The sequence below is a fragment of the Pagrus pagrus genome, assembly GCF_965226575.1.
Source record: "Pagrus pagrus genome assembly, chromosome: 12".
NCBI lineage: Eukaryota > Metazoa > Chordata > Actinopteri > Spariformes > Sparidae > Pagrus > Pagrus pagrus.
The window spans coordinates 27,232,055-27,259,626 of NC_140196.1; the positions used below are offsets into that span (position 1 = coordinate 27,232,055).

The window sequence follows — 27,572 nt, forward strand, 5'->3', positions numbered from 1 at the left end:
AAATATTTTCTTCAAAAAATGTTCATTTAGTTTCACCCAATCAGTGTTTTAAGTTATTAACTTAATATATATGTACAGTCTTGCAGTAATCAGTATTTCTATGAGTCTGAATGGTGCTATATAAAAAAAGAACTTGCATGCCAGTCACTACCAGCAGCTGGCTGCAGACCACACCTCCTTTATCTGAGCCTTTTTAAATGCTGCAGCCTGACACCACACTGTCTGTGTCCCAGGTTGGATGAATTACAATCACAGACTTATGAGCAACTATCAGATTTACAGGTTTATCTACACAGTTAATCTAGCAACCAGGATCCAGTAAAACAGCTTTTTCTCGACATTGACTTGTATTGATATGGATTTCTTACAACTACAAGGTAAGTCATTGAGTAATTTGATGACCCTCTTTACGATTCGTGAGAAAAGTTTAAATGTGACGTGATCAACATGGAATGATGCATCCAACTGCATAGTGCAGCGAAATAAGCATTTAGATTGAGTGTACAGTGCTTAAGGGATCCACCGCAACAACATACTAGAAGCATTAAAAATGTGTAAGTGTATAACATTTGCTTGTCAAAATGTAATTTGTGAGTAACAGTTCAAATGGAATCACACTAAGCTTCAGTGCGTACTTCAGTAAGCAGCGTTAGTGGTTGTTCATTAAAACATCATACCTCTATCCATTTGAATAATATGCAAAATACTGAAGAGATCAATTTCCTCACCACTAATACCCTTGATGTGCCCTTGATAGAGAGATAGAGTAGTAGCGATGCTGTAGATAGATAGCCAACCTAATCACTAGATGACAATGACTAAAACCGATTTCTAAAGAACTTGACTTGTGTTTTTATTTGCACAGCTGAGGAGTGGTTTAGTGCCTCTCCTGTTTTTTCTTCTCTCTTGGCCAACCTATCCATTGTTGGGTTTGAATACAGCCATTATGTCTGAGCAGAGTAGCCACAGACAGCTGATGATGCACCATGATGTTAGTCAGATAGATGTAGAGCTGTATCTTTCCACACATTCAAATAAAAGCGAAGATGAAGGAGCATCCAGCGTGGTATTTAGTTCATTGTTGGTCTGCAGCAAACCGGTGAAAGATCGAACAGCAGGCACTTCCATTAGATCAGACAGGAATGTTCCCACAGACTTAGCCAAGTCATTCGGAGCTCATTAGCTTACAAACGTGTGTTTTGTACTTTCAGACAGAATCATTGATAAATCCACTGTGAGGGACAAACAACAGGTGGATTCAGCAGCTGTCAGAGGCGGAAGACAAACACCTGGTGACTTCAGCAGCCTCTACAGCAAAGGTGAGAGCTTAGGTTGTCCAGGCTCGTGCCATGTGTGCTCCTGCTCACAGTCTGGACTGGAGGCTTCTGTCACTGATGGGCAGCAGCAAAGCATGATAGTGTTTGGTGTGTGATGGATGTGCACTGTTCATCTTAACCACCATTCAAGTTGTAAATTGATCATTTTAAAGCAACACTGTGTAACTTTTTACCTTAAAATAACAGCTTAAAATCATTTGATAGTAGAGTATCTTGTAATACGGTGAATGGTGTCTCTGTCACAGCCACTCCGCCCCCATTACTTATTTCTACACGATGTTACTTCAGTGAGAAGGTAGGATCACAGCGTTACATGCATGTTCACTTCAACATACAAATCATTTCCCACATGATGTTGATGTGAAAGGAGCAATTTGTAAGATATGGTCAGAATTTGTAGCTTAATTTTTTCCGAATAATGAACTAATATTATCAACAGAATGTTAACGAACAAAAGTGTTGACGTTATGTCAAAGCAACTATGTAACAAAGATGTCTCCTGAAGTTAGCATGCTAACCAACGAGCTCCGGCCAATTCTGTTTCATAATTTCACTTCGCACCTCAACAGGTGATATACTGATTAGGGCTGTCGTGATATCATGATATTCACAATATTCAGCAGAGCTGTGATATATATAAAAAAATGAAATATTGATACTGTGTTAATAATAAACATGTGATATTGTGTGAATAATCCAGCAACGATGTTCGGCCTTGTGAATCCTATGTGTCAGTTCATCTGGTTGCCTTGTCACTTGTTATTGGGTCTAATTGCTCTTTTTATACAATGTTTTCTGCAGTTATGTTTACAGACTCTCTCCAACTTTCTACATTCGTATTTTGAGGGTAATGAATTTGCCAAAAAAGAGACAAAACACAGTTAACATTGCTAGCATTTTTCTTTCTAATTTCTATTTAAATAGTGTGGTAATTCACTAGCATGAATTCCTTTGGCCATGATAACTGTTGTGAAGGCCCTTTCAGTTGGGAGATCTAAGAGCGGTGAGTTCACTACTTCCCATGACAAAATGATGAGAAAGGAAATACTTTTACACACGTTTTCGTTACTGAACAGAAAAAAACACCTTACACCTTCTGAATTCAAGTTTCTCTCTTTTGCCAAACTAAGATGCACTTCATTGCCTTGTTGAGTCATCGTAAAACACACCTCATTCAAACTTGGCATAAACAAAAAAACTCACCATAACAGTCTTGAATTGTCATTCCACAATCACCACTGGTTTGGTGGAAGTAAATTCTAACAGTAACCCCCGATAGTGATGACCTGTGAATGAGACTCAACAATCAACTATGTTTTTTCCAGAACTGCCTTCCCTTCCTTCAAGGGGTTCTGGACATTCCTGTTTTTAGCAAATCTGTTATTGTGGGCCAAACCAAGGGCTGACCGTAAAACAAACTCAATTCACCTTCAGTGAATTCTAAAACGCTGGATTTGGGTTGATACCTAAATTACATTCTGTGTCACAAAACTGAATAAATGCATTGGCAACAATGTGTCAGAAGTGTGTGTAAATACACTGGCTTATTTTCTGCCAGCTTTGTATATGTTGTTGCATTTCTGCTTGGTTAGATAACTGTCATTTGAATAAAATAGACTTTACTTGTGTGAACAGACCTGCTTCCAGCTTCAAGCGGTGAGGAGACTACCAGAGGGTTTCTGCAAGAGCTGGTTAACATCCTGTTCACTTATATCTGCAAGTCAAGTCAGAGGAGCTCCAAGGTACTCAACTGTTCCCATAGACAGTACTAACAGTTTACTGCAGGACTGCTGTGCTTGAATCAGTACATTAGTGTTATAGTTTCTAATATTAATGTCCTTACGTTTCTAAGCACAAGTAAGAGTGAACTATACATATTTACTATATACTGTGGGTCAACCGATTATTCACCTGGTTGATTATCAGATCAGATATTCAGCATTTCTCTGATTATTGGAATCAGTGTTTTTTCTTTTTTATCGATTGCTGATGGAAAAAAAAATATTAAAAGAGCAATATTTCCCCCCAAAATGTAGTGGAAGTATAAAGTAGTAGAAAATGGATATCTCAAGTAAAGTGCCTCAAAATTGTAATCAAACACAGTACTTGAGTAAATGTACATTGTTACATTCCATCACTGCTTACATCTTATGATTAAATGTCCCTTTTTGTAAATGCTTATGATATATTCAGGTATTATTTCTCATCCAGCAGACACAGTGGAGGATGATGATACTGATGAAAACAAATAGAAAACAGACCCAATTAGTTAAAACTCTCAAGAGGTTTTATTGGGAAATTTAATGTTGAATGTTTATGAACATGTGTAAATATGAGACACAGGAAATAACATCATGTAAAAAAAAAATACTGTTCTCTGTGTTTTAGGTCCTGGACTTCCACCATCCTCACCAGCTAAAGGAAGGACTGGATGGCTTCAGTCTGAACTTGCCGGACCAACCAGAAACTCTGGAACAGATACTAGTGGACTGTAGAGACACACTCAAGTATGGTGTCAGTACAGGTATGTGTGTGTGTGTGTGCGTGTGTGTGTGCTGTTATGTATTACTCACAGTGTGGGGACATATACTGTATCTGCTCACACACAGGTTCTAAGGATCTATATTCTTTATGGGGACAAATTGCAAGAAAATTATATCTTTTCATTTAGTCATTTAATTTCTTTCTGCGCTCTGTATCATACTAGGCATTGTTGGTCCAACGAAACCTGAAGTCCTGTAGTTGTTTCCTTTGGAATTATAGGTTCAAGTCCTGTGCATTTCTGTCCTGAGATCCAGAAATGCTCAGTGCCTGAATATTGCAGTGACTTTGCAGATCTATCATCACACAGTTTAGACAGATTAAAAGTAGATCCATATATATATATATATATAAACTTCTGTTTTTGTGTAAAACAGGTGCAGAGTTTGATGATAGCCTGATCTATTGTGACATTAAAATAATCTGCGATATAGGCTTGCTCTGGGTTCAGGCAATACACATCTAGGACATTGGGACTTTGAAACTTGCAAGTTCTGAATTTATGAAGGCTCAATAGGTATCACACAAAGACAGAAAACCTTGAAGTCAACACAGTGCAATGAAATAAAACCACTGGATGTGGTCAGAGAAAAGTATAAAAATGAAAACTATTAAAATTATTGTGCATGAAATACTAAATGATAAAATACTAAATGATGGAGTCATAGAACATATTTGCATTTTTATTTCTGCAATGAATATTAACACTTTAAGATAAAAAACTTTCAAGGAGACTTAAATAATCGTTCTTGAGAGAATATACAGTCAAACTACAGCACGATCTATTGCACTCCGTTTTTTATACAGAACTGAATAACTTCTGAATGTTAATCACACATCAGATCTTGATGAACAAATTATTCAAGTTGAAAATCTTGACATAACAACGGTCAAGAGAAACCAAAATCATCAACCCATTGAGGGCTGGATCAAAAATCAAACCAAAAGTAAAAAATTAAAATCACAGGCTGATCCAACTTGCCTGATTTCTATCATGGCAACTCATAGTGTGTATGGCCACCGTGTGCCTGTGTGCACTCCCGACAACATCTGGGCATGCTCCTGATGAGTCTGGATGGTGTCCTGGGGGATCATTCTTGGATGTTGAGGACACATTTCAACCCAATCCAGTGAAAAATAAGAAACTGAAACTAAAAATTATGAAATTTAGCTCAGAGGGCAAACTTAAAAAATTCATAACTTAAAGTATTAGTTGTTCAGCTATGTGATTTTGCAGGGTCCAATGAATTTGATAGAAGTTTTTACATTAATTTTTTTCATAGAAAATTCACGAAATGAACTGGGAGGCCCAAGGTGAGTTGGTATGGAATGACCATCTGTCTGCCTCAACTAATTTTCTACTTGACTTTGACCTATGCTTTTCCAGGCCATCCACGTTTCTTCAACCAGCTGTCTTCAGGTCTGGATGTGATTGGTACAGCTGCCGAGTGGTTGACCTCTACAGCCAACACTAATATGTAAGTACAATTTTAAGTACAAAGGTTTGGGGGTACTTTTTCTTTAATGAAGTGTTTCCATTTTATGTTAGGCCTACATTCTACTTTTAATTGACTACATTTCAGAAGAAAATATTGTAATTTTTACTTCACTACATTTATTTGACAGCTATAGTTATTTAGATTTTACATGACAAACACAATTTTATGAATTACAATGTATTGTTAAAGATGAAACCAGTGGTTTCCAGCCTTTAAGGCGTGTGGGCCCTCAAAAAAAGCAGTGTTTAGTTGTGCTGCTTGTCACATTTTAGATGTCTATGCGATTTTAGCATATAGTATAGTATATTATATATACTTTTTGGTTCTGAATTTTTTAAGGCTCAATAGGTATCACACAAGGATAGAAAACTAAATCTATTAGTGACTATGTGCAATATCATTTATGCATACATACATACATATACATATTTTGATACTTTTTATTTATATACTTTTGACTAATCAGAGAGATTCACATTGGCTCATATGACTGCTCATGTGACTGCTCTAAAGTGTACATAAGATGTCCTCCAGTGGCACTTTAGTCTGATGAAGAGCAGCAGTTTGCTTGAAACGTCACTACTTTGGGACATTAAATATTTAGAAGCCCTGCAGTGTGAGAGCCGTCTTTTTGTTTAATGTCATGCTAATTTTGGACTCCACACCTGACCGTTTTGGCTTGGATGTACAGTATGTGTATATTCATATTTTTCTTCTCTTACAAATGTAACCAAGTCTAGTTTTAAGCTGACTGCATTATGTGCAGTGTGTTCGGCTTGATGCACAGGACCCATGATGTGATGACTTTCCATTATTATATATTATATATAGTCCACTTTTTTACCCACTCCTTACTTTACCTTCCAAATGAAGAAAATCTTCACAAATGTTCTTCCTGTTGCTGTTGCACTTGCTTGCTTCGCTCTATCATGTGTACATGTACATGCAACGCCTTAAAGTTTAGTTCACACTGAGTGTACTTCAGCTGTGCTGCACTCTTTAAACTTCCTTATCATACATTTTGGGATGCTCTTATTAGTGCAATAGTTATTTGTTGACAAAGTAATCATATCAGTCATTGAAATAGTAATCCTCGACTGTTGAATGTTTTGAGAGAAATATATGTATATTATTTAACAGAATTTCGTCTCTGTAGTTCAAGAGGGTGTTTCCAAGAAGCCAGCAAAGTGATAACATGAAATCTTTGTTGGTACTGCATAACAACACAATATGTTTCTCTGTCAGGTTTACATATGAAGTGTCTCCTGTCTTTATCCTCATGGAGGAGGTTCTGCTGAGGAAGATGCAAAGCATTGTGGGGTGGTCCGATGACGAGGGAGACGGAATCTTCTGTCCAGGTAATACTATGAAGGTGCTGCAGAAATGGGTTACGTTACACTGAACATCTGTAGATACACAAGGTTGAGTTGTAATGTAACATTTATGTTGCGTCACAAATCTAGGGAAAGTTCTGTTTAAACAACAGTGACAATAATTTCACTCACTATACATTAACCATTAATCTCGGTGTGAACTGAGGTGTCTGAAGTCTCAGTAAGTGGAAATGTGGAGGTTGAATGAAAAAATCAACTTCATTCCAATGAAACAACCTTGACTGCCTTCATGTTGCTAATAACAACTGTTGACGACGTTGAAAACCAGATGTGTTGTCAAAGCTCAGTTGTGGGACACTGTTGTAAAAACTGTTCACTACTGCAACCCAGAGACAATGCACATCCACTGCTACTTGTCCATAAACTGTCTGTTCTGTTTCCTGAAGGGGGCACAATATCAAACCTGTACAGCATCCTTGTGGCCAGATACCATTTCTACCCAGAGGTGAAGACCAGAGGGATGGGAGTGCTGCCTCAGCTGGCCATCTTCACTTCAGAACATGTAATCACAATTCACACACTACTCTCTGGGAAACTAGCCTCAGCCTATTCAACTCTAACCTGGCTCTAAAGAATTATCCATTTTTTGTTGGGTTGGTGTGAGCTTCACCCTCCAGCTATCACCCTGTGCCTGCTAACTGTGCATGCAGCCTGGGAACAGATTGGTAACATTGGTAAGATTGGCTGGTTAATAACTTTTACATAATTCTTTATTTTATGATTAAAAATACTAAAATGCTTGAAGGGGCTTAACCGGGGCTATACACCCCCAGCCCTGGTGTAGCGCTGTCCCCGCCTTACAATACTTTGATTCGGCCTGTGTGAAATAATTGGAAAGGCTACTGGTCTGTCTACCTACATGCCTGCCATGACTAAATTTCCAAGTTAGCAAGCTAGTGGCACAAGAATGTAGAAGAAGGTGCAGACAAAATTTCCCAATACTGACATACTAGCTTGCCAGCAGTGAGTGTGTGTTTATGTTCATTATGATTATACCAGGTGTTTTCTTATGTGCGAGTGAGACATGAGGTAGTTGGATATGGTCAGCAATAACAGTGATGTGCTGCACTCAGAGTTCACAGCCCCTGAGCCAAAGAATAGTGCCATTGCTGCAGACCCTGTTAGCACGAAGCACACACTTACAGCAGTGAACAGTTACTTGTGTGCTGGGCAGCTTTTTTTTGACTGAGGTATGTGTGTGACGGCTAATTTGCTTGTACTTCTATGATGTAGCATTTAACAGAGTTGTTTATTTATGTATTTATTCAAATAAAAAAGCTAAGAGACCTTGTTGAATGTCCTAGCGGCTGACACACATCTCCCTGCCAGCCAGCGAGAGCTATGGGGCAGTTTGGGATCATGTAGTCCACAGTTCACATGTTTTAGGAGTGGCTGTGCAGGTTATTTTTTAGTAGGGTGATTAACATTCAAAGTGGAAATGTTTCGTGTCATTATTGTGTCAGTTGCTTATCCATGATCAAAGGTAACACACAAGCACAACCACACAACCATACCTCACTGATGAAAAGAACTATAAGCTAGCACAAAACTCCACATTTGATGTTTGTATTCTAAGATGACAATTTCAACATGCCCAACTGTGGAAGGACCAGAGACTTTATTTCCTGGTCCAACTGGTTGTAATGCCACATGTTCCTATGTGTTGTAGTGTGTGCTCTCTGATGTCTAACAGTCAGTTCACTGAGCATTTTCTTATGCAATGCCTTCATCCACAGCTCTTTCATGGTACGCTTATTGTTCTCTTCAAAGTAGTACTCCAATCTGAGTCTTGTGTGGTGTGCAAAGATGCTGTCTGTGTTCAGTTTCACTTGACGTGTTCACCTGGGAACTTCTACCTCTTACAACCAAACAATGCAGCCACTTCTTTCAACTGAATTGAATGTGTACCTGTTGGTAGTGTCATTGAAGATTAATGGCTGTCCTTTCACCCATTCAGAGTCACTATTCAATGAAGAAATCTGCAGCAGTGCTGGGGCTGGGCACTGAGAATGTGGTCATAGTGAAATGTGATGAAAGGTGGGTAAACATGTGATGCTTGAGAAAAGGAATGTTTGCTGACCTGTTTGTGTGTGTTTTCGCTAGCAAAACATATACCATGTTTACACGGGTTGGTACACGGAAGTCACAGTTTGGTGCATACTTTGATACAGCAGTCAAGTTTTGACTTGTTACACAATAACAGCGGGAAGAAGTCGTAGGACTCGCTTGCTCCGGTGATGGACACACGAAGACAGATACCCTATTTCATTTTTACAGGAAATGTTCTCTGTTAGAGGAAATGCTGATTCGTACTTTTAAACTACACTGAATAATTGAAAGGTAAATAACTTAAAGGTGCTGTTTGTAAGAAAAGTTGATTTTTGAGTCTCACTCCCAACTTGTGAAATACTGACGCTTAGGAATTGTATGACCGGGCGGCCGCCATCCCAAAGCGTCAGTTTTCTTGCAAATAGCACCTTTAAGGGTCGAACCAGCATGTTAAACACTTTAAATTAACTATATTAATAGTAATCATATTTATATCTGTTATATAATATTTTCCGCATATGGGTTATGCCTTCTATAATACAACCATTTTTGCACACAACTGTCAAGCAGTGGCAACACAGCAGCCTGGTCTGATCCACCGCTCACTCTCTCAAACTTTCTCTCATAGCTGATTTAAAAGAAGTGGTGGCTCCTCTAGCTCCAGTGCATCAGGGTGTCTTCTTCTTTGTCTTGTTGTTTTGTTTTCTGTTCTTATTCTGCTTTGTTGTTTAACAGTGGTTGAAAAATAGCTTTTAAGGCGCATTACTGACAATTACTGGATTGGGGTAGAAGTCAGACATATTCTTCACAAGACTACATGCACGGTTGGGGAGGAATACATGTACCGCTGCACCCCTAATGTTTACTGTTAATGATGGTAATTTCAAGTAAATTCTTCCAGAGTAATAGAATACATTGTGCTATCTTGCTGTTAAAACACTGATATTCAGAGAATTTTTAATATATTGTGCATATACAGTAGTATGTTGATTGAAGCCTTAAGAGGTGCTAAAGAGCAGGCTGGTGTCGGGGATATGACTGGTTGCTATACAGTATGCATTAAAAGGGGTGCACAGTCAGTTACTGTTTACTGAACCTTTTTCTATACTTTTGCTCCTTTAAGAGGGAAAATGATTCCTGCTGAACTCGAGTCCTCCATTGTTACAGCTGAAGAAAAGGTATGAATGAAAACTATTCAAGGATGTACAGCTTTTGAGAAGAAACTAAATTTGTTCAAAATAACAACTAATTCATTCTCATAAAAATTGAGAAACATTTGAGAGGAACAGAGTCAAGTAGTGAAGGTTTTGTTGTCCAGAAAACATTTCTGGAGCTTCACAACAAAACAGCATTGCAGCATTCTCCTAAACCGAAATCTAGATCGAACAGAGCTTTGCTGTGCTGAGACGTACTTTCAAAACTTACCAGGTAGTCTGACTTTCTCACTCACTTCCCTCCACGGCAGCTCCTTGCTTGTCCTCTCTCTTTGGGCAGCTCTCGGTGTCTGCAAACGGCCACGATTAGTTACTTATTCTCTCCTCCACTGTTGTTCATGTTCAATGTCTGGACATCAGTGGCATGAACATCATGATGTCAGTGTGAACGCCAATGCTCGAGTTAAATTTTTTCAACTGACGCGATTATGTGCTTGGTGTGATTTTTTGTGTCTTCGCTTCATTTTTGCCGTCCGGAGCATCTAGTCTGTTATTGCGTCTAATTGCATCTTATCAGTTACTTTGTATGTAATCTAGTCGCGTGAATAATTATGCACACAGCGTGATGCTTTTAGGTAAGCAGCTACAGTGAAGATTTCGGCTGAAAAAAGGATGTAAATAGCATCTTTTCAAAACAATTTGGGATTTCGGGGTTCCAGAGACTTGGATCATGGAGACTTGCAGTTTTTTATTTCATTTTTAAGCTTTCATTCCCCATCTGCTTTATTGTTTAGTAGAATGCTGTATTATATTGTTGTGAAGCTCCAGAATCCAGAAATGTTTTGTAGACTTTTGTAGAAATTCACCTGACTTTCCAACGGTGTTAGGGTGAGTAGATAATGACAGAATTTTCATTTTTGGGTTAACTGTTCCTTTATCTTTCTGCTTTGTCAACCATCGCTGAATTTCATGTTGTGAAATGTTTTGCCTCAGAGGCAGTCATAACTCAGTACAGACACATGACAAGGCCAACCTCAGTTCTCTCTCTCAGGGTTTGGTTCCATTCTACGTGAATGCGACAGCAGGCACCACGGTGTACGGAGCCTTCGATCCTCTCAATGCCATCGCAGACATCTGCCATAGACACTCACTGTGGATGCATGTTGATGTAAGGCAACACGCACACACACACACACACACACACACACACACACACACCTACACTCCCAAAGCGACAGTATTACTGTCTTACCAACGGGAACTTTAATATTTATATTTTGCTGAAAAATTAGAACTATTTATATCATAAAGGTACAGCTACTGAAAACAGTTATGGATGCACACATATTCAGGTGTTAAAAACTGTATTATGTCTTCTTTAAGTTCAAAATCTCACTCATCCAGAGGCTTTGGTTTTGAGCTAATTTTCACTTATTAATTTTTTCGGATATATAGTACATAATAATAATAATAATAATAATAATAATAATAATGATAATATTTATATAGCACCTTCTGTTTTTTTACATACATGCAACAAATCAACAAAGAAAGAGTCGCAATAAAGGCAAGTAATTGCCCAAGTAATCCCAAACATAAATATAAACGCAGTAAAGACAGTGGAACAACATGTAAAATCTGGATAATAAAACAGAGCGAAAATCATCTAAATCAGATGTTACAAGCAGCTTTATATGAGTGTGTTTTTAGACGTGATTTAAAATAGGGCACTGATTCAGCAGGCCTGATCTCTTCCGGCAGCACATTTGGCCATAGGGAGAGAGCAGCTCTGCACTATGAGGAAGTGCCAAACCAGACAGGGCCTTAAAAGTAATTCAAATCATTTTAAAATTCTAAAAGACACAGGTAACCAATGTAAAAAATGCTAAGATAGGTGGGAACCTGCTAAAAGTCGAGCTGCAGCTTTTGGTATAAGTTGAAGTGAATGGAGGGATTTTTGAGACATGTATACAGGGAGTCACTGTAGTCAAGGCGAGATGAAATAAATGCATGGACAACCTTCACCAGATCACTGAAGGACTGAAATGACTTGATTTTTGCAATATTACGTAGCTGATAAAAACACAATTGGACAACCTCTTTACGTGTACATCTAGTTTAAAATCTGAGTGACATAAAACACCAAGATTTCTGGCTGAGTGTTTTTAGTTTGAGGCAAGTGGACTGAGGAGATGATCAAACTGAGTCCTGATATGGAGGGGGGCGATGAGGATGACTTCAGATTTGGTGTCGCTGACTTGAAGAAAGTTGTTAACCATCCTCAGAAGAGGATTAAGGCCACTCTAATTCTGAAAATTAAAAATAGAACTCTAATACATTTGTTTATAGTGGCCCTAATCCTTTTCCATAGTCCTGTGCTCTTGAGTTGATTATAGAGTAAATGTAAATCTGAAATTTAAGCAAATGTTGACCTGCGTTGGAAACTTCTGTTTGGGGTTATTAAAATTAAAAAAATATAGCCACTAAAGCACACATCCAATGCTGGGAATTTATCCGAACAAGTTTTCTGTAACATGTTAAGATCTACAGATTGGACTGCCATTTTAACTAAACACTGAGAACTTTTGTTGGTAACAGGCAGCGTGGGGTGGAGGCCTGCTGATGTCAGACAGACACAGGATGAAACTACAGGGCATTGAACGGTAACTGCATCAACACAACCTGACCACTTCACACACAGTCTTTGTCTTTTCTGTGGGGCCCCACTACAAAGACTCTGTGAGCCTCTGTGTGCAGTTCTGCAAAGACAACTTTTGGTGGTTGTGAGAGGCAAACAAAAAGCTCTCTTGTTTAAGGCCATGGCCAGATGCTGTTTTTTGCATGGTTATCAGCAGGGTCTAAGGTTACATTTGCAATGATTGTTTTGCAGAGCCTGGTCTGTAACTTGGAATCCTCATAAGATGATGGGAGTCCCTCTTCAGTGCTCTGCCATACTGGTCAAGAAGAGAGTAAGAAATGATACTCTTCAAAAGTACATTACAAAGTACACAATGACAACCTTTGAAGGCTTTTTTAATGTAAGGTAGTCCTCCTGGAAACCATACATGTGAATCTCAAAGATGTAAATGAGCTGAAACAGTTAACAGCAGCAGGTCAGGTAGCTGAAGAGAATCTAAACATCCTTGTGTTAGTATCATTGTTGTTTGATTCATCACTCCATATACTCTATCTCCTAATATTGTCTTTAAAGGTCGTACATGTGTAATCTCCTCCTTGATCTTGAATGACTAGGCCATGCCTCTCTCTTCTGCAGGATCTCCTAAGGCAGTGTAATGAGTTGGGAGCTGAGTACCTCTTCCAGACAGACAAGCCCTACGATGTGAGCTATGACACGGGGGATAAGAGCATCCAGTGTGGCCGGCATGTGGACGCCTTTAAACTTTGGCTCATGTGGAAGGCAAAGGTATTCATGCACAGTATCAGTGTTTTATAGAGTTCATATTTAGGATTATTTGGTGCTGCTTTGTTTTTACAGCTTCCTCATCTTTCACTAGTTGGTCTCAACCCTCCACCTTAGTGAAACTGTGTGATGCATCTCTGCTTGCCTTTCTTTATCGCTCTCTGTCTTTGTGTCTGTTACTCTTTCAGGGCTCGGAGGGTTTTGGGGCTCAAGTCGACAAATGCTTAGAGAATGCCGAGTATTTGTATGATCAACTGCAGAGGAGGACAGGCTTTGAACTGGTCTACAAAAACAAAGTAAGAATGGTTTTCACAGGGAAAAGAAAATGTTTCTTAAAGTGCTTAAAGACATCCGGACATCTAGTTTATAACAAAGATATATTTCATGTGAAGCACGTATAACCATTACTTCTTCAGCATTTTATCATTATAAATCACTTTTAGTCTAAATGTTGCCTAGTTTTATACTGCCATATGGCAACCAAGACAGATGCAACTTGGCATTAAACCTGTTACCATGTACAGAATATAACCAGGAACTATTGTTCGATTGATTTGGTTGTTTTTATTATTCTATTTTCTTATTCACCTCTTTGTCTTTCCTCATCTATCGATATCACCAATTAATTCCTACTGGGGATATTTGTCATCCACCTCTCACACAGCCGGAGCACAGTAATGTGTGTTTCTGGTACACCCCCCCCAGTCTGAGAGGCCTGCCACTGGGACCTGACAGAGACACAAGACTTCATCAGGTCAGTCCAAAAGTCACAGTGGCTCCTCTGGATTCAGTAATGGGCAGGCACCATTGCATCCGACTAAGTTTAAATTTGATGGTTATCTTTCTGTCTTTGCAGGTGGCTCCTCAGATCAAAGGCAGGATGATGGAGAAGGGCTCTGTTCTGATTGGTTATCAGCCTCTGGGAGCCAAAGTAAATTTCTTCAGGTGTGTGTTCTCCAATCCTGCCACACAACAAGAGGACATCGACTTCCTGCTGGATGAGATCGTCAGGCTAGGCCATGACCTGTGACCTCTGATATGAATGATTGTTGGGTTTCAACCCAGTTCATGTCACTTTGAAGGAAATGAAGACCATTGTTTTACTGTGCTACAGCTATGCTCTATTGCCTCTGCTTTAAGGCACAGTGTGTAAGATACGACCAGAATTTTTGTTTGAAATCGCGAACAAACGGTGTTGAAGTTATGTCAAAGACAACTGTGTGCTGTTGCAGAGTTGTTTCTGTAAGCCTAACTGCCACTTTAACTCATCGTTAACGCACTTTCCACAATCACCTCTAGTTTGGTTCCTGCAGACTCCCATCAGCCCACAGGTCCACTTAGCTCCACAGCTAACTGAGTATAATAAGTTGCAGTTACCAAGTTTTGAAGTTACCTTTGAATTTTGGCCATTTCTTACAAATGTAAAACCTTTAACATTATACCTTTGGATAATTTAATGGCATAAAGAGTCCTTTTTATAAATCATTTGCATTCATTGTCATCTCATTCAAGTAAATATATCTAAAAAATGTTTAACTGCATGTCTTAGCGTCCCTTTTGACATTGAAGATAATTTTATTGGGACTTGGGTTGTTTGGAAAGGAGAGGATGTAAAGCAGTGAAGACCTTTCCAATCAGACATCAATGTGTAATGCTGCTGCTGTGTTAAAGAGAACCTTTAGTGTTTGTGCAAACCAGATTATGTCTGATACCACTGAACTCTCATGTGGGGTTCCCCAGGGTTCGGTCTTGGGACCAATCTTATTCCTCTTGTACATACTCCCACTAGGAACAATAATCAGGTCTTATAACAATGCATCATACCATTTTTATGCTGATGACATTCAGTTGTATTGTAAGTTTAAACCTACTGAGCTCCATAAACTGTCTTCCTTAACTGACTGCCTGACCAACATCAAAAAATGGTTAGACAACTACCTGAAGCTTAATTCTGATAAAACAGAAACATTGATTATTGCGCCAGATGACAAAATCCCTCAGATCAGTCAGTACATTGGTGATGTTTTAGGCTCATCTGTTCAGTCAAGCCTCAGAAACTTGGGAGTCATTTTTGCTTCTGCGATGTCACTAGAGCAGCACTCCAGACAATTAATCAGAAACTGCTTTTTCCACCTGAGGAACATTGCAAAATTGAGTGACATGGTGTCAAAAGCTGAACTTGAGATGGTTATTCACACTTTCATTTCTTCTCGTCTTGACTACTGTAATAGCCTTTTTACCTGCTTAAACAAGAAAGAGCTTAACCGTCTCCAGACTGTATAGAATGCAGCTGCACGGCTTTTAACTCACACTCACAAAAGAGCACACATCACCTCTGTTTTAGCTTCCCTGCATTGGTTACCAGTCCATTTTAGAATCAATTTTAAAATCTTGGTCCTTACTTTTAGAGCCCTTCATGGTCGAGCACCCCCTTACATCTCTGACCTGATTAAACTTCATGTACCTGCCCGTACTATGAGGTCGTCAGGTCAGAGATTGTTGGTGGTCCCTCACACCCACTTTAAGACCAGAGGTGACTGGTCCTTTCAGGCAGTGGCACCCAAACTTTGGAATGCCCTGCCTCCCTCTCCAAGATGCTCCAAATCTGTGGACTCTTAGGAAACAGCTGAAAACTTTATTTAAGCAGGCTTTTAGTTAAGTCTTAAACTGTTTTATTCATTGTATTGTTATGTTTTTACTGTTGTATTTTATTTTATTTTGAAGCACTTCACATTTTTATCTGTGAAAAGTGCTTTATAAATAAACCTTACTTAACATGATCTGTGTATACTTTTTGCTGAGTCGATACTTTGAGCACTTGCATTTCAAAGTACACAAACATAACAGCTGTGAATGCATCTATAAATATAGTTCTATACTGTAATGAGTTCATCTTGAGTTCTCAGGAAAAAGGGAACCTTGAAGTACATTCTTTTCTGGGCATTGAATGAAAAAATTAAAACCCATGATTTGTTTAAGGTTGAAAACACTGAATATTAATTCATTGTACAAATATTTATTGAAAAATAGGATTACATTATTAATTTATATTATAACATTGATTCTTTAAAACAAAGGCTGTCTTGTAGCATGTAGTCAGCGCTCATACCGGTGGTTCCTTCCATTTCCACCTGGAACAAGAGAATTTAATTGTTAAATCATTAAAACATGATGCACGGTATTGAGTAGAACAGCAGGAACAAGCAATTTCCTCATCAAAAGTCACTGAAAGTGTATGAAGCCATCAGATTAGACCAAAGACACTTTTGCAGCAATGAACACAAAACTAGAATCAGGTGAGTGACAGTCAAGGTGCACTACACTGCACATGAAAACTTCATTTGTGCTTTCTGGTGGAAAGTAGTGGGATGTGACCATCACTCCAGACTGCAAAGTGGATACAAACAGGCAGCTACTTAATTCAAACAAATTGTGTACTGTAGTGAAATGTGGTACATTTATAGCCAGAAAAAAATAAGTTCTGATAGTTTGAACTGTGCCGTTTGCTCTGCACAAAATCTAAGCTCAGCCAACCTCCATAAAAAGAACAAGAAGTCTTTCAGTTGGAATGGAAAGCCTTAGGCTGGATTCGGACCAAGTCAGGTGGTGCAGTGAAAACGCAGGTCTTTCCGTTCATTTTAAAGGGGGTATTCCATTTTGGATGCAGACCGACCACAAAGAAGAGGCTGGGTGATGTGCCTTTTCTCTGGGCCGCTGGCTGCTGCTCGCTCCTCATTGGGAACAAAAGGACGTTGGCGCTCAGAAAATTGGGGGGTTGGTTAAAGTTCACAACACATCACACACACCGACCATGAGACACTCACACCGCTGCACCACCCCTTGGCATTTAACCGCACCACCAGATTTGGTCTGAATGTACCTTTACTTTTTAAAACTCAATCTGCACCACTTGATCACCGTCACTCAACCTGAGAACAAAGCTGAGAGTCTCACCTCTTGATCTCCCAGGTTTGCCGTAGTATCCATGGTGAGGTTCCTGCTGGCCGCTTGGATTCTCTGTAGACAGATGATGCTGTTAAAAGTTCTTAAAAATTGTTGATTCTTAAACAGTGATTGGAAATGTTAGACAATTTCACATTAGAGGTTTTTTCCCTGTACTCTTCTGACTGGTTTGAAGTAATCAGGGTTCAGGTCAAACTATTTGTTTTATTATTGCATTTTACGAATTTGTCTTTGGATAGAAAATGTGTTCAATTTTGCTAAGTTATTATATTTAGAAAGCAGATGACCCAAAGCCCCTTGTGGATTTTAGAAATATTGCTCTTTATTTCACATTTATTGAATTTATCAAAAATAATGTGAAAATGTATTGAGGACACTACAAAATTCAAGCATTATTAGAGGTAGTCAAAATGTCATTCTGATAACTTTGTCCGTACTTCATGGCCAAACGCAAAAAAGTGTTCAAATCAAAGTTTTCTGCCACAGGCAATAACGTACAAGTGTTCCCAATTCTGATATATTGAAAAATTACAAATAAATGATAATATTTAATAGGAGCATTTTGTCCCAAAACTGACAATATCATCCAGGATACCAAGCAATCTGAAACTATTTAGTGGGACATTTTGTTTAGACGCATTGTCAGAAAAAAACCAAAACAAATGTGTTTAATGAATTTATATACATTTGGAAGTTGAATGTAAAGGTTGCAGATTTCTATAGGTAGCACCAACAACTGCACTATTAAAGTTCAAACCGAGTTTATCATACCAGATAACAGGTTCTTCTGTTTTCTTGTCTATACCCCATAATGACATCCATAATGACACTATTTGAATATTGGAGACAATCTTTCCGTCAGCGATTTCTTCAGTATAGACTTATTGATTTCCACATTTCGAGTGCAATTAACTTTGCACAACATAGATGTATATTATTCAAGGCACACATTTAATGTTTGTTAAAATGAAAAGTATGAATTATTTGACAAGGTGGGAATAAGACTGAAAATTCACCTTTCTTACAAAGTGGACCTTTAAAGTACTATTGATTTCAGAAGTTTAAAATATAATACTTTAAAAATCATGACTTTGAATGTCATACAGGATATTATCAATTCATTTTTAGTTAGTTTATTTTCAATGCGTGGTCTTTCAGGTCATTTGGTCATAAACCAAGTAAAGATTCTGACCTGATGATGCCGTGCTGTATCGCCTACATGCCTTACCTTGACCTCTGTTCCTATACGGGCCATTCCTCCTTTGGTTTTTATGCCCATGTCCATTCATGCCATATCCTTCAGCCTTACCACCATTTGCTCTCTTCACATCTATGAGAGAAGTAACAGTTCCAGCACAACACAATTTTTCTCAAGAGGCAAAGACCACAGCACGCGTTCATCATTGTTAATTATAAAATCAGATCACCTGGATTTTTAAGAGGTCTCGTGCCTGGTCCCATGTGGCATGCAGGCTGCTTACATGTCTCACAGTCCTGTAAATTAGTACACTGGATGCCAGAGTCCACTAAATGTCCCTTTGATGGAGACACTTTGGCCATCCTCTGGTCAGCCATTGGGACACATAGTTGCTCGTTTCTCAGCTGGCTGACTTCTTCACTCGCACATGCTACATCCACCTCCATGTCCACTCCATTTTGGGGAATCAGCTGATCTGAAGGTGAGATTTTCTCTCCTGCCACAGAGATCAAGAGGAGTGTACGTTCCTGCTCAGGAGAGCAAGGGCTTTTCTCCTGCTGCTCAATTAAAACTACAGATTCCTGGTTTGGGCTTCGATTAGCCTCAGGTTCAGAAGACCGATTTTCATCCACGTCCTCTTCAGTGGGGATGGATAAAATCATTTTACTCCGCAGGGCAGTTGGAGAAACTAAGGGATCCTGTTCTGAAGGAGCTGTGCTCAGGCATTGCTGTGCTCCCCCATCATCATAGACATCAATTTCACACTGTATTTCTGGCTTCTTTGATGAACTCTTATCTGGGCTATTGTAAATGAGCCAGCTGTCTGTTGGACCAGCGTCAGAAAAGGAAAACTTGCGAGACAGCCTCCTTTTGCTAGACTTTACAATAAGGTCGTCACTTTGGGTCGACAGTTCACCATTTTCAGCTTCCTCTTCCATCTCAATGATCATTTCAGGCTCAAACGTGCTTTTCTGCAGCAGCCAATCCTTAGCGGGGATAAAGGGCGCGAGAGACTCCACAGACCAAACAGACTCATTCATTCCTCTCTTCATCGGATTGCTGTTTGAATAAATTGGATAAGGATTGATCTCTGTAGTGACTTCATGTGGATTTGACTCATTGCCATTTTCTTGCTCATCGTCAGGGAGCATGTGGGATGTCTTTGGGGAATGCAGCATTTCATCTTTGTAGGTTAGGCACTGCCTTACAGAGCCAAAAGACCCCACAGGCTCACTCTCTCTTCTGGATGAGGGAAGATCATGAAGAGCAAAAGGCAGTTTCACGATTTTGAAAAGTGTTTCACTGTCCTTAGAAATTAAGACATTGTCAGCATCAACACCAACTTCAGTGCTGTCAGCCACAACTGGACCATTCTTGGGCTTAGTTTGACAGTCGTAAAGTGACTTTTCAGTCTCAACTTCAGTTTCATAAGAAGGCAGCTGCTGGTCATTCTGATGCAGCCCCTTGTCGGCAATTTTCAGCACCACTGCCTGTGGCGTGCCACCTCCCCAACTCATCAGAATGTCAGGAACCGAGGCACGCCTCTCTTTGGCAACCTCATCCTCTTGTTGCGAAGAGCTGCACACAGGGACCATACTATCTTGAGAACTCACCGACCACATGTTGCAGTGACCGTTTCTGAAATGGGGAACATTCTCCTGACCAACACTGTCTTGGCGGCACTTCTGTGTTTCTCCAGGTGCTCCGATACATGACTGAACAGCCTTTATTCCTTTAAGATGAGGGTTGTTCAATTCATGTCCAACTGTGCCATTTGTGCTGGTCCCATTCACCTGTACATCTTTTGCATTACAGGTGGGTAAGGTATAGTTCTCAACCTCGACAGAGCCTCGTTTTTGGGAGCTGCAGCCTGAGGAGGATGGAGAAACCGAGGCAGTTCCATGGCCAGAATCTGATCTGATATTTGGGCTTCCATCACTATAAACACCCACACCTCTCTGTGTGGGTTCCGTTTGGACCGCAGAGTTTACAGTTTCTCTGTAAACGGGGACAGTAGGCGGGCGATTTCGGCGCAGCTGGTTTGGGTTCTGGTAGGGTACGCTGGGAGCTTGGACCTGGGGGTGAAGCAAGCGTCTGTAGTCGACCGGTTGGATGTGAGGGTGGGGTAAAATGTAAGTTGGAGCATCCATGTAAGAGGGAGGAGGGAATGGGGGCATGACCATACCATAGCCTGAGAGGCAGAAATGAAGACATTAAAAGAACTGATATTATGGATGAGTTTTTAAAATATTTGCAATCTAATGAAGTTAAGTATTAGCTTAGAATATAAAGAGGGGTTGTATTGGATTTGTCATACAAAGTGTACAACTAAAAGTTTCACATATGACATTTTATGACTACTGTACTGGATGAAAAAAGGTTTGAACAGGTGTTCATGTTACCGTGTCTACCCCTTGTAACATAGGCTTTAAAGGAAAAGTTCACCAAAATATGAAAACTCAGTCAATCCATTCACCCCCATGTTGATGGAAAGTCAGGTCAAGATTCACAAAACAGCATTGCAACATTCTCCTAAACAACTGAAGAAGATGATTTGAAAACATTACAAGGGAAAGCATGGCTCCAAACAGCTCGTCTGATATAATCCAAGTCTTTAGAGGCCCGAGATCCCAGTTTTGAAAAGACGTTATTTACACCCTTTACGCCAAGATTGTGCTTCCACTTCGGTCAGACTGTGCGCTAATGCTATTAGCTTAGCAGCTACACTGAAGAATCTTTTAATTTTTTTTAAAACAAGTCTTTAGAATTTTCATTTTAGGGTGAACTGTTCCTTTAAGGAAAAATCCCTACAAGTAGTAAAACTACTTTTAACATTGGGTATCCAATTAAATTTCTCCAAATTACAAAAGAAAACACTCACCCATGCCTGGGAAGCCAGCAAAGGGATTATAGGGGAAGGGCATGGGCCATTGGTACTGGAGGAAAGGGGGTGGAGGTGGAGCAGGGACGTAGAAGACGGGCCGGACAGGGGCGTGGTGTTGGGGATGGAAGGGAGGTCCGGGGTCCTGGCTGGTGCCATTCAGTCCTGGATCCTGTTGTCCAGGATTTGGCAATCCATTGTGAGAGGGGAGGTTTCCAACATTTGGTCCTGGATGAGCTGGTGGAGGTCTGTTAACAGAGGCTGTTGCTGCCATATTCAACCTATGCAGAGTTGGAGGAGCAAGAAGTGTCATTTGAGCATCCAGCTTCCTGTCGTGTTCACACTAAGGAGGAAAAATACTGGTAAACTCCTGCACAACAAGATCACCATTCCATATTCAACACATGCTAAAGGAAATACATTACATACTATACACATTTTGACTGCAGAATATATTTAGCCGTTTGAAGTGAAGTGCCCCCAACTAGTTTAGTTGATTCAGGTAAGAGACCCGGGCCATCATGAGGATTGAGATATATGTTATATATCTCAAAGTTATGCATCTTAATTCAGATCTGGTAGCTTGGATATGGGTGCCCATGGCTGGACAGAAATTCACTGCTGTATGTGGGCCGACTTCATGTACCCGTCACTGGGTCAGACTAACTTTTCTATGTGGAATGTGATTCTTTAGAAAAAAAAAAAGTCTTCCGAATATATATACACTTACAAAAAGGTTCAATAATTTCCTAAAATAGCCATAGAGTTTAACAGGAGAAAATAGTTTTTGTTGAGCTTCAGTGTCAGTTAAAACCACACTTTCTTTTACTGGCTCCTCTTAATATTTTTGGCAGCAGGCTGGTGTATGTGGGATGGAGCCACAACTACCTCTCATACCAGCCTACACAACTTTTCAGAGCAGACATGCAGGAAATGTACTGGGGGATTACAAACAATAGCTGCAGGTGACCAGCAGATAGAGATACTGATTTAGATTGTTAAGTGTGATATTACTCAGCTGTCCATGGAAAAAAAACATTTTAATTTGCTTTAATTCCAGCAGCAGTTGAAATGTTAACACACCAAGCAAGAGTTTAGTCATTGGTGTGCTTAGTGTTGAATTGGGATTAATCAGCATTTCAAGAATGCAACTTTCTGACTCCTCTGTGTCCTTTGACTTTGTTTCACAGCCAAACTGTGCTTTGCTGTACAGAAACTTAAAAATGATTGAGAGTCCTAAACATGAATTTTAATCTCTTGAAGTGCTGATATAAATGTGAGGAGCAGTAAATGACATAAAAGCAACTGCAATATGATTAATAAGATTAAAGCACGAAACAAACTTCAACAAAAGTCCTGAGCTGAATCACTAAAGGGGGAATTTATTTTAAACATTGCACTTCAACCCAAAAATCAAACATCCAAATCTTCTGTCTGCATCTCCCCTGCTTGATATTGTATTAAGAAAAAAAGTAGGGTCACTTTACCTTGTTGAGAACTGCAATAAGTAAAAACCAGAGCAACACTCAAAGTGATTCAAACGGAGGAGCAGGCACACCTGGGTTTAAGTAGCTGCTGATCAGACAAGCGTGTGCACCATTAGCTGATGTGGAGTTTAGAGGCCCCCTGCAGGGCTGAATGTGAGTGTGCCATCAGAACTCTAGATGGAGACAGACTCCAGTCAGACAATGAAGCTTTCAGCTGGCTGCTCTAAGACTGTCTTATATTAGACATTTGTCTGGATTGTCTGCACAGTTTCTTTTATTGGCTGCGTGTCTCCACCTATTCAACAGTGTTCAGGGCCAACATCACAGGACAATATTAGGATCAAATCTAACATGCTTTCCATGGAGTCAGTGCCACTGAAGTGATTAAACAATTTAGCAGTAATGTAATTGCACCAAAACTAAAACTAAGCAAAAAATAATTTAAAAACATAATATGTAAGAATTCTGGGTGAAAATGTTTAAAAACAAAATGACCTTTGTTATATATTGTTGTGTATCTATATTAGCCCAAATGTTTCAGTGTACAAACCCAGAGAAATCCACATGTTTAAGCAAGCAAACATGTGATTGTGATTTCATTTGGTCGCCATCACTACTTTTTGGATAGGGAAGTTGGCAGTCGAGACTAAATTTAAGGTGAATAAAACTTTACTTTACATGACCTCATCTGCAAATATAAAGAAAACTAATGCCATGATCTTTCAAAAACGCCCCAGATGTTAGGAGAACAAACACCAATTTACCATAAATAATCATATCATTGAACATAGCATGAGTTATACCTACCTTGGTATAACCATCACAGCATCAGGGAGTTTCAACATGGCAGTGAATGCACTAAAAGAAAAAGCTGGAAGAGCCCTACATGCAATTAAGAGAAAATGTTATAATTTCCAAATTCCAGTCAAAATATTTGATAGTGTCATGCAGCCCATTGCGCTGTATGGTAGTGAAGTATGTGGTCCACTCAGTCATCAGAGCTATACCTGTTGGGACAAACATCCAACAGAGTCTTTACATTCAGAATTCTGCAGATACATCGTACACTTACACAGAAACACACCAACAAATGCATGTAGAGCAGAATCAGGCAGAAACCCACCGATAATTAACATTCAAAAGAGAACGCTCAACTTTTTTAACCACCTGAAATCAAGCCAGAGAAACCCTCCACTCCAAAGCCCTCCAAACTCAAGAGCTGAGCCCAGAAAAGAGTCCCCTATGTCAGTTGGTACTGAGGCTAACTGCCCCCTCTCAGACACAGTCTGACCAGCCTCACAACAACACTGCTCTCCAAACACCAATCAGAGTAAAGCAAATTATAACACAATGTAAAGAAACCTACCTGGAACATTGGAAAGAAGAAACTAAAAGCCAAAGTAGATCAGAATGTTATCTAGCCCTAAAAGAGATGATGAATGAGCAGAATGTCTCTCTACTGTCAGAGATGTATTGTCATGTAATGTAAAACACTCAACGAAACGAGGAACATTAATTTTAATAAATTCAATTCGGTAATCTCAGAGGTCAAAGAGCTGAACGACATATCAAAATTAAACATGGGATATACTGCATAAATAATTAATGTAAATCAATCTTGGTGTTGTGTTTGTGTTGTTATTTGTTATGATATTTCCGAGTGTTTGGACAGATGCTTTAGCAACATTCGTGTTAAACTATCATGCCAATAAAGCCCCTTTGAATTTGAATTGAATTGAATTGAATCTGTGAACCACATCAGATAGATTTTCATCAGCAGTGGTGGTTGTTTGATGGTGTATACATCAACAGTGACAGTTTGACGGCAGGATCATTTATTTATTTATTTATTTGTGTTGTTCAATCAGAGTTTATCTGCCCAAAACAGCCAGTTACTTTACTGGAAACTAGCCGTGAGCTAATGTTTGTGAGCAATGGCACACAGACAGTGTGTGTGTCTGTGCGGTTAAATTCGGACAACTCCCAGTGAATTCAGTAGCTTACTCACTAGAGACTCTGGTACTCTTACTTATTTCCCCCTCTCCTCCAGCTCTGGTCAGCAGTCAACATTACACACCATAAAGACCCAAAAATTAATTTATCCACTTTTTAATCCCAAAAGTTTAAAAGTAATCTCTGAGCTCTCCAACTGTCGGTATACGAAGTGACTCCAGCACTCGGTAGAAATCCTTAGTTTTGTTTTAATAAAGCCGCCCTGGCTGCAAAAGTTATTGTACATTTAACCATCATTACATTTGAATAATGATTAATGAATGATTAATGAATAATGATTAATGAATAATTCTATCTACCCATTCTGTAAATTCTGAATTTAATATTATATTTTAAAATAGTCCATTTCAAAAAGGCTTTTAAATGCCACTTTGCATTTACTAATTCATTCCATTAACTAATCGGTCTGCATATTCCATCTCCCAATTCACTAGTTTCCTGCTTCAGCATTAACAGTAGCATATTCCCTTATCTCATCGATTTAACTTTTAATCGGCCACAAGAAATATTCAATTTTTGCTGATTCTCGGACCCCGTGGACGAAAGCTGTAGCCCTGCAGCCTTGTGTTCTTGTTGTACCCAAGTTCTTGATCTGTTAGTACATGCAAAAGTAAGTGCAAAGTAAAACATATGTTTAATGCTATTTTTCTTTTTGAACTCAGAATGCATGGTGTTGAGGTAATGTACTTGCAGCTGTGTAAGATTAATAACTGTGAAATGACAATGGTTAGTGCCACACTGCACCACCAGACTAAAGAGCAACTTCTTTTCTAAGCACGTGAGACAGGATCTTTCATGTGTAAATTGATTTTATGAATCTAGCTTATAGACTTTGGGTTCTCATTCCTTAACATCCTTAGAATAGGTTACTAATGCGGCAGAAACTGTATTTTATATTGTCCAGAGGAAAAAGAAAAACTCATAGTTAGTTAGTTAGTTCGTTATAGACAGTGTTTTCACCTTGCCTTTGAGAGCCTCCATAAATCTTTTTTTCCGAAGAGATTTACAGTACAGTCTGGGAGTCTTGTGATGCCTCGTATGTTTGTGTTGTTATATTATCTAAGTGTCAATATTGGCACTGTAAACATGTTCAGAAGGAAAAAGATTGTAACTTTAGTTTAAACTTTTGCACTGTGCCTGAGCCAAGACAGAAACAGCATCAAAGTGTTTTACACCATGGTAGAGTGGAACACAGTAGTTTTCAGCACTTTAAATAGAGTTACTGTAATTAGACCGCTTTGTTAATAGAAATGTGTCAAGGCATCTTAAATAACAGCTGCTGTTACATTATAGATGTCTTCATCTCTATTTTGGAATGGATCCACAAGTAATCAGGATAAATGTAATCCTAATGAGTGAAACATGGATATATGGAGGTTGGAATCAATATTTTGCTGTAGACCTAGTGGCTTCTAGTATCATGTTGTACTGCAGTTCTGTGTGTGGTTTGTCCAGGTGGTGTCGCAGTACCCCAGCAGAAGCAATTGCTCAACTGCTGTCGGTATAGGTCAAGCCCCCAGGAAGAGTGCCAGGCTTTGAAGTCAATTTTCATAGTGGCCAAACCATGTAATTGCATCTTCACGTGATGCACTGAGGCCCAAAATACTTTTTTCCATAAGCTAACATTGTGACAGAATCCCTGTGTAAACACTTGATATACTGCCATAATTTGAGCCACTCAGTCCAATAAATTTGGAAAGTCTAGAAGAGCTGCAGGATTAAATTATTTTATCCCCATAGCCGGGTTGTAAACTGGAAGTTAGCCGGCTCAGTCGGCAGAAGTCACTAGTGGGCCACACAACACAGAAGATGCAGGTATTTTCATACTCGTGAAGTCCAGCTTTTTTGGCGCCACTGAGCAGCTTTCATAGGAATAAAAGGTGCATCGCCTCCTATGTTGTGTCCAGATTTAATGTAATGTCCTTGGTATAAGTAGGCTACAATCAATGTCAAACACTCTCTATTTCATTCATAATCCCTTGTCCTGCTATTGGCCGGATTGGTAATTTCTCAGGTTAATATCCCTTTTTCATAGAAATACAAATTAAAATTAAAACTGCGAGCAGTGATGTACGGGCCCTCGCAGTCCACGCGTGTCGGGGCGTGCTGCTGTCGGGGCATGCTGCCGTTGTGGCTTGTTCACGCAACAACTTCCGTTGAGGAATCAAAAGTGAAGGCAGTCAAGGCAAAAACGCTTTTGTCTTCATAACAGCGCCACCTGCTGGTCATTTTTGGTGTGTGAGTTACAGGGGCCAGTCTATACCACCCCAATGAGTTTCATATCCATAAGTGTTATGGTGTGGGCACAGTGCCAAATACAAAATGAGACGGCCACCAGAGCGCCACCTAGTGTCGGATCTGGAACACATTTGTCAGCTATCCTCAGGAGGGCAGTGGCAATGAGTGTACCAGATTTTGTGTTAATCCGACAAACTGATGTTGAGATATAAATTACTTTAATTTAAAGAGCGCCACCTGGTGGTCATCATCCCAAATTTTGAACAGAGCCTTTGGGCCTCATAGGGAAGGAGGATCCTGAGTTTGAAGTCATTCGGACACACCAATGTGGAGATATGCAAAACTTCCTGTTTTGAGCGAAATCTGCAGGAATTAGTAATTTAATAACTTGAGTATT

General features: G+C 39.5%; 2 protein-coding genes across 2 annotated transcripts; one reads left to right on the forward strand and one right to left on the reverse strand.

The window, feature by feature from the left end:
- The first annotated feature begins 244 nt into the window (after positions 1 to 244).
- gad3 (glutamate decarboxylase 3) lies at positions 245 to 16,309 on the forward strand. The gene is made up of 16 exons (XM_084370091.1): positions 245 to 377; positions 1,212 to 1,319; positions 2,973 to 3,079; positions 3,726 to 3,861; positions 5,266 to 5,356; positions 6,623 to 6,735; positions 7,158 to 7,273; positions 8,729 to 8,808; positions 9,944 to 9,998; positions 11,026 to 11,142; positions 12,573 to 12,637; positions 12,865 to 12,943; positions 13,249 to 13,398; positions 13,584 to 13,691; positions 14,060 to 14,149; positions 14,252 to 16,309. Exons 1-16 carry the CDS (start codon positions 356 to 358, stop codon positions 14,423 to 14,425), a joined length of 1,611 nt encoding a protein of 536 aa, XP_084226217.1. The 5' UTR covers positions 245 to 355; the 3' UTR covers positions 14,426 to 16,309.
- An 86-nt stretch (positions 16,310 to 16,395) lies between these two features.
- On the reverse strand, positions 16,396 to 23,000 carry buc (bucky ball). Its single transcript, XM_084370090.1, has 6 exons — positions 22,925 to 23,000; positions 21,438 to 21,718; positions 18,786 to 20,747; positions 18,587 to 18,688; positions 17,350 to 17,412; positions 16,396 to 16,526 (listed from the first exon to the last, which is right to left on the reverse strand). The coding sequence occupies exons 2-6, from the start codon at positions 21,709 to 21,711 to the stop codon at positions 16,492 to 16,494; spliced, it is 2,436 nt and encodes an 811-aa protein (XP_084226216.1). The 5' UTR covers positions 21,712 to 21,718; positions 22,925 to 23,000; the 3' UTR covers positions 16,396 to 16,491.
- Between the last annotated feature and the right edge of the window lie 4,572 nt (positions 23,001 to 27,572).

Bases quoted from the DNA above. Each gene is read 5' to 3' on its own strand.
- gad3 (XM_084370091.1), top strand. From the start codon at position 356: ATGGATTTCTTACAACTACAAG. The intron at 5,357-6,622 runs GTAAGTACAATT...TTTCTCTGTCAG, and splicing joins TCTACAGCCAACACTAATAT to GTTTACATATGAAGTGTCTC. The intron at 12,638-12,864 runs GTAACTGCATCA...ATTGTTTTGCAG, and splicing joins AAACTACAGGGCATTGAACG to AGCCTGGTCTGTAACTTGGA.
- buc (XM_084370090.1), bottom strand. From the start codon at position 21,711: ATGGCAGCAACAGCCTCTGTTAACAGACCTCCACCAGCTCATCCAGGA. The intron at 20,748-21,437 runs GTGAGTGTTTTC...TCTGCCTCTCAG, and splicing joins TGCTGGCTTCCCAGGCATGG to GCTATGGTATGGTCATGCCC. The intron at 16,527-17,349 runs GTGAGACTCTCA...CTCTTGTTCCAG, and splicing joins CAAACCTGGGAGATCAAGAG to GTGGAAATGGAAGGAACCAC.